General features: G+C 36.1%; 1 protein-coding gene across 3 annotated transcripts in view; it reads left to right on the forward strand.

Annotated features, from left to right (window-relative positions):
* Positions 1-2,162, forward strand: part of LOC107706605 (enhancer of polycomb homolog 1-like) — a 45,771-nt gene extending 43,609 nt beyond the window's left edge. For all 3 annotated transcript variants that reach the window (XM_016510358.1, XM_016510359.1, XM_016510357.1), the window contains exon 14: positions 591-2,162. In XM_016510358.1, coding sequence (XP_016365844.1) covers positions 591-663 — 73 coding nt within the window. In that variant the 3' untranslated portion in view covers positions 664-2,162. The remainder of the gene's footprint in view (positions 1-590) is intronic.
* The last annotated feature ends 5,530 nt before the right edge of the window (positions 2,163-7,692 follow it).

Consider the following 7,692-nt stretch of genomic DNA (forward strand, 5'->3'; position numbering starts at 1 on the left):
AAAGCAGCACTGTTTTATCATACTAGATACATTTGAAAGTTCTGTTATAATGGTACTCTGTGCGGTCATCACCGGTTTATTAAAACGCACAACATATTAAAGCGTTTTTGGTGTTTCCATGTTTTCTACAAAACAAAACCGGAAATCGAGGGGTTATGACGTCATTGGCAGGCGACACAATGATGGTCCGTGTCACTAGTTAAAATTGCTTATTTCTCTGGATTTAAACATTCTTCGAAACATTTGGGATAATGTAAGTACACAAGTCAGCAAAATATATAACACTGTTCTAGTGGTTTTTGGATATTTTAATTAAAAAAATCTTACATATTGTGCCTTTAAGTCTTTAAATTTGAATAGCTATAAATGAAAAATAATGCAAGAAAATTATAAATCTGCTCATTGAAAAAAAATGTAATCTCATTGTTCACAAAAATCTAAATGTCTGTGGTTGCTTTACTGCTCTCTCATCATTGCATGCACGTGAATGCGCAATGTTGGAAACGTTGCATGAGTTGCGCAAGTTCATACAAGTCACTTTTTATCGGATTGTTTATCAGGTTATTGATCCGTTACATGTTTGTTTACAGGGAGAATCACGAGCAGGAAAAGCAGTCCCTCAACAGTATAGCGGAGAACACAGTGGCCATGGAGGTGACGTAGTGACCGCTGCCTGGGCGTCGTTCTTTTTTTCCGCCCAGTCCAGTCTTCTGGTGCTGTGCACCAATTGGGTTCGGGGTTTCCACAGCGACTGTCTGAACGTGACAGAAAATTGCATCTCTTGTTTATCTTTATTTTTGCCCCTTTGTCATTTTTTTTAAATATACTTTGTTTCTGTTAAGAAAAGTGATGTGTAAATTATGAATATGGCTAATATTTGATGTACAGAAACTACGTATTTGTAAAAGCCCACCACCATCATCACCCTTGTATATATGCTACTTGAATACAGAACCGTTGAGTTGATGTTTTGCACTTGGGGAATCAAAAAGAGTAATAAGCGAATGAGGGGGAGTGTGTGAGGTAAACGTTGAGTGTGTGTGTGAATAGTCATGTGCATGGTGAGGAAACCTGCTGTTCTACCTATTTATTGTGCTGTGTTTACAATGATTTGGTTTTTTATGTTCGTTATTTGCTTTTATTTCGTAAACCGTGTCCCTCAGTTGTTTCCTGTGGTGTTGTAAGTGTTTAGGTAGCTGCCGATTCCTAAATTTCCCCCTCTGTTTTCAAGTTCGACTGAATCGTATTGAACATTGATGGTATCATGCAATTTTTTTTTCTCCAGTTTTATTTTTATTTTTTTATTTCATGATTTTCCCCTCCTCTTCTGGAAGGAATGGGACGTGTCGGGGTTCGATGCCCTTTAGGTTCAGGGGTTAATGGAAAGGCAAATTTAAGGAGGTGGTTATAGGAATCTTCCATTTTTATCATCCCAAAAAATAACAAGACAAACAAGGGATGAAGTCTTCACTTTGGGAGCTTCCAATGCTTCCGGTCAACAGCACTATTGTTTCGTTTTTTTTGTTTGTTTGTTTTTTAGTTGATATATTGCTGCTTTTTGTATAAATTCAGTTCCTTTTTCATACGATGGAAACTGTTTGGTTTGTCCCCGTTTTTATATTAGTTATTTTTGTATCTTGTTTTGCATTATTATCGTTCTGTTTGTTGTTGTTTTTTTTCAGTTCTTGTGGTGAAGCGTCTTTTGCGCTTTGTTAACGGAAGACTTCATTCTTTGTTGCTAAACGTCACGCGCAGTGGCCGATAAATCCGAGTCGTCGTTCCGGTTTAACCAAGTGGATGCCAAACGAACGTCATCTCCTTGGCCGCCTTCTCTAAACGCATTAATCCAGCAGACTCTGTACTACTTCAAGGCCTGAAAAAAAAACGAGTTAAAGGTTGTGCCTTCCTTTGGGAATGTCCTGCTCAGTCTCTTCCATGAAGAGGATGCTCCGGCTCAAGACCGCGGTCCTGCGGTACACACTTGTCCGGAGCTCGGATCTCCGATGCCCAGTCCACTGGCTGAACTGAATCATCCTCCTCCAAGGGTTTTCTAGTCTGATTTGGATGGAGGCAAAAAAAGAAAAAATATTGAATAAGGGAAAAAAGATATGTGACCGTTCAAACATGAATCAGACAATAAAGCCCAGGTTATTATATGTGAACTAATGAGTTGAGTTTTTATTGTGTGAACAAGTGACTGAATTTCTGAGAATTTATTAGAAATTGATACTTTTATTTAGCAGGGATGTATTAAGCTGATCAGAAGTGTCAAAGACGTTTATAATGCTACAGAAGATTTTCATTTCACAGAAATGCCATTTATCAAAGAAATATAAAATGTAAAAAAGTAAATGAATAAAAAGCATATTAGAATGATTTCTGAAGGATCGTGACACTGAAGACTGGAGTAAATTAAAATGCTGAAAATTCAGCTTTGCATCACCGAACTCAATTACATTTTAAAACAAATATTTCACAATATTACTATTTTTTATCAAATAAATGCAGCCTGGTTGAGCATAAGAATACTTCTCAAATCCTAATTAATCCGAACTATTTATGTATTTATCAATGATATACAGGTAGTCCTATATTCATTTCAGTCTTTATCTAATTTGGTGTTAAGAAATTCTCTAAAGATTTATAAAGAATTCTCTAAATCTGGCAGGTTTCTTGAAAATCTTGGTGTTTAATAGGATTTAAAATGAGCAAGATTTCTGAGTAATAGGATGTCACTCATGTCATGTAGATATTAGGCCTGTTAATTGTTTGCAGATGTTTTTTCTGTTGACTTAATACTCGAAATGATTTTCCAAAGGAAATGACGCGAAGCCCAGAAGCCCTGTTTGACAGGTGTGACAGCTTCTAATATTGAGCACCATGAATGTTAATGACTCAAAAACAAAAAGCAAGACCTGCATTACAAAGTCTCGCATGACAACTTTAAAGGAATATTCTGGATTAAATACAACCTGAGCTCTAGCATTGGCATGCGTTTTTAGTGACAAATTCATATAAATTCTTAAAACAAAAATACAAACTACAAGAAATTGAGTGTGCTATAGAAGTCTATATAATATGCCTGGTTTTAATAATTTTAAACGGTGCATTCAAAAAAATTGCTGCCAAAGATATCAGGGAAAATTGTTTGTTTTGCAGCAATTGTGTGGAATAACATCATGATGATTGAAATGATTAAATCTGTAATGTTCTCATACTGTTGCATGACCTCAGACTGATGGTTCCAGTGTTTGCGCATTTAAATATTTCGGAAATTCCCAGTTTACACAACCTCACAACACACATGCCACAAGATCGGATCACGGTGCAAGGATGTGTGCTTGGCAAACTGTGAAACATTAGAATTGACTAATTTCCTCCATGGCAACATGCTTGAAAGCAATTACATTTTCAGTTTCCCTTTGCTTCTGACTATCTTTGGTGGCAGGGGAAGTCAACATGAAATCAAAAATATACCCCTATAAAAATGTACACTATATAGAGGCCAACTTCCCCTTTCATTCTTTTTCCATATCAACTCTTAATTAATAAAATCCAGTCTCATTCTACAGTTTCTCATTGAACATCCTATTTATGTCAGAAATTGCTACAGTGTGTCATAATTGGGTTTGTGAATTACATTCTATGTTCTATTTGAAATGATCACTATATGTGGCCTTGGAGCAAGAGAAACTGAGGACAGTCCTCTTATTGAAAGTCCGGAATGTGTATGAAAGCAGTAGGAGATTGATTTCCATCTTGTGAAGAAAACATAATATGGCACACACTGCAATCTGTCAGATCCTGTTGCTGCATTTTCTGTGTTCTGTTTTCCATCTCTTACTCTGTTTTGCTGTGTATATTGTTTTTTTTTTCTTCAGAGATCGAGCAGGCTGAATTTCAATATGAATGCCAAATCATCTCTGCGTGCCAGAATGCCAAATATTGTTTTTATCGACCTCAGTTGAGAATACTGAACTCGCCTGTTACCATAGTAACATATTTAAAAATTGTTTGAGTGTTTTAGGTTGAGTTTCTTCAATGCTGCAGATTTAGACTTTATTTTTCATGGCTCAGATGTGGTTGATCGGTGAGTTTGAATGTCAGGATGAAGGAGAGAGCGAAACTTAGCCTAAGACTTACAGTCTTAAGCTATATGCAGGTCTATGGCAAGCCGTTTTAGCTTAAAATACTCCAGGCGTTACTCGTCGTAATTGCATTTTTACTAGTAACAATTCAATTAGAGAGCTCTACAGTTAAATTCTTACTAGTAACAATGCCAATTAGAGAGCTCTCTAAATCTATTTTAACTAGTTATAAATACAATAAGAGAGCTCTGCAATTGCATTCTTACTAGTAACAATACCAATTAGAGAGCTCTCTAATTCAGTTCTTACTAGTAAAAATGTAATTACAGAGCTCTCTAATTAAATTCTTACTAGTAAGAAATCTAGTTACAGAGCTCTACAATTGTATTCTTACTAGTAAAAAATTTTATTCATTAGATGAAAAACAGATTTGCGGCAACACCCATTTGCCTTTCCAAATCCCGCCTGTGGTGATACAATTCAAAATAAAGGCCCCATAAGCATGAATTGATAGCATTTTCATTGTGTCAGAATGACCATAAGAATGAGATGACAGTTTGGAAAGGTTTTGTTTTAATATTTAATCACTTCATTCATTCAGACCTTTATATTATTATTAATATTATTGTTTATTTATTTCAGACCCCTTAGGTCCATATCACAAAAATGAAAATAAAGAGTAGCCTATAGTTTAGAGAGCTCTGTAATTGAATTAGAGAGCTCTACAATTGCATTCTTACTAGTAACAATTAATTAGAGAGCTCTATAATTCAATTCTTACTAGTAAGGATTACAATTAGAGAGCTGATTAAATGAGAGCTCTCTAATTGGAATTATTACTAGTAAAAACTAAATTAGAGAGCTCTCTAATTGTAATTGTTACTAGTAAGAATGCAATTGTAGAGCTCTCTAATTGTAATACTTACTAGTAAAATTTCAATTGTAGAGCTCTATAATTAAAAATGTATGGAAGTCAATAGACACATGACTAGTAAAAATTCATTTGTAAAGCTCTCTAATTGAAATTATTACTAGTAAGAATTGAATTAGAGAGCTCTCTAATCATAATTGTTACTAGTAAGAACTAAATTAGAGAGCTCTCTAATCATAATTGTTACTAGTAAGAACTAAATTAGAGAGCTCTCTAATCATAATTGTTACTAGTAAGAACTAAATTAGAGAGCTCTCTAATCATAATTGTTACTAGTAAGAACTAAATTAGAGAGCTCTCTAATCATAATTGTTACTAGTAAAAATGCAATTACGACGAGTAACACTGGGATTATTTTAAGCTAAAACGGCTTGCCATACAGGTCTGCATATGCATATTGCAGATGATGGACAACTGGACATGTCCTCCATCCTGAGATGAGGTTGCTCGCTCAACTAAGTTATCTCAAATATCCCTGCAAGTAAGATACGGTCATTCATAACATGAAAATATTCTGTCTGTGGTCTCAGCACAGCTCGGTAAGTAATGTAACTACATCACGCTGTATACATTTTTGCCAATTCTGTTCATATCTTTTTTTAAACTCTGTGAGATTTTCATTACTTAAAGGTGCTGTATGTAAGTTTTTGACTCTACTAAAGCATAAAAATACCATAATATGTTTGCAGATATTTAAGAAACATGCTAAGTTAACATACTTGTTTATCTGAAAAACAGTCAGTTATTCTCCTTTGAAAATGTGTGTTCCGGGCCGGAATGTCGGTCTCTGTTTTGGTTTGTGAAACCCGCCCACTGCCAATTTACCCAATTGTATTTCGGCACCCCGGGTTGCCAGTTGGCGGAAAACACAGCGTATTTCATTTCATTCATCGTCAAGTACGCTCGTTCCTGTTGGTGTCGTCAATCTGGCAACCTGCATGTGCCTCAAGTCTGGGGAGGAGCGGCCGGGTGAAAAAAACCCTCTCCAATATTTTGAATTTTGACTGCAATACCTAGTTCAACCACTCGCTGTCAATCCTACATACAGCACTTTTAAGTAGTCTATTGAATTATGTCTGCAGCACAAAACAGTGGTCGTCAGGTTTCTTCGTGTTCCTGCTGCTTTAAAATTCTCGAGCTCTTTAAAGCAGGATGGATTCTGATTGGCTGTCAATGTTTCTATCGTTATCCCCAGGAAAAAAAAAACGCTCTAAAAGTTATTCCAATGAAATCGTTCCTCTGTGTCCTCATCGTTGCGGTTGTGGTGTAAGTTTCACTGTTTTCATAGAATTTGAACGATTATTAAAACTTTATACTACGGGGCTGTTGAATGCTTGACTCTGATTGGCTGACGAGCGTTCTAAGGTGTGCAATCATTCTAAGAGAAACAACAGAAAAGGCCACAAAGACAGTGACCAAGCAAATAAATATAGCAGATAATTGGATACAAATGACTCAGCTTCGCGTTGTGGCTGCATCGCCACCTCGGGTGTGCATTATTTTCTAATAATTCAATGGCCCGTCCTTAGTTATTGTTCTTGGTGTGAATATGGGCCTTTAATAATCCCATTATAGTACAGGAGAAGCAACTACATAATAAAATGCTGCTAACATTGGCCGTTTTCAGATTTAGAGTGAGAACTCGTCCTGGAACAGCAGCTATGCTAATTATGTCCCTATTTGTTTCTCTGTTTTTGCCACGGGATTGACATCCCGTGGTAACTAGCCACAAAGACAGTGACCAAGCAAATAAATATAGCAGATAATTGGATACAAATGACTCAGCTTCGCGTTGTGGCTGCATCGCCACCTCGGGTGTGCATTATTTTCTAATAATTCAATGGCCCGTCCTTAGTTATTGTTCTTGGTGTGAATATGGGCCTTTAATAATCCCATTATAGTACAGGAGAAGCAACTACATAATAAAATGCTGCTAACATTGGCTGTTTTCAGATGTAGAGTGAGAACTCGTCCTGATTTGATAGAGATAGTTGAAGTTGAATATTCCGGAGGACTCAGGTGTCTTCTGGCACTTCATTCTGGAGAGCGGAGTAAGTGCTGGAAATGCTTATTGACTGTTTGTGTGCGATGGACTCTGTCCAAGTCTCTCAACATGCGCTTTGATCCGAGGAGGAAAACGTGATGAGCCAACAAGAGGCTCGGATCAAAGATGCAAAGTGGTGTGTGTGTGTGTGTGTGTGTGTGGAGCTTCAAAGAGAATAGAGAGATGTTGTGTTTGTTGTCATCTGGATTCTAAGAAAACCTAAAGATCATCAATTTTCACTATAATGCTAGTTCCTGGAACCGGTGATGTGACAATGGCTTGACTGGAGCTGTTCTATATTTTATATACAGCATATACACTACCACTTAAAACTCTGGGGTTGTTACTTTATTTTTAACTTATTCATTTATTTTTGAAATGTTTATTTATTGAATTTTGAATGTTTTCGAAAGAAAACAGTAATATTGTGAAACACTATTATAATTAAACGCTTTGTAATTGAATGTATTTTAAAAGGTATTTAATTAAATTTTTCTGTAATGGCAAAGCTGAATTTTCAGCATCATTACTCCAGTCTTCAGTGTTACACAATCCTTTGGAAATCATTCTAATATGCTGATTTGCTGCTCAAGAAACTCAATAATTTTTTGATGAACTGAAAATTCGAA

Source organism: Sinocyclocheilus rhinocerous, unplaced genomic scaffold (genome assembly GCF_001515625.1).
Source record: "Sinocyclocheilus rhinocerous isolate Xijiao unplaced genomic scaffold, SAMN03320098_v1.1 scaffold2189, whole genome shotgun sequence".
In the NCBI taxonomy this organism is placed as follows: Eukaryota; Metazoa; Chordata; class Actinopteri; order Cypriniformes; family Cyprinidae; genus Sinocyclocheilus; species Sinocyclocheilus rhinocerous.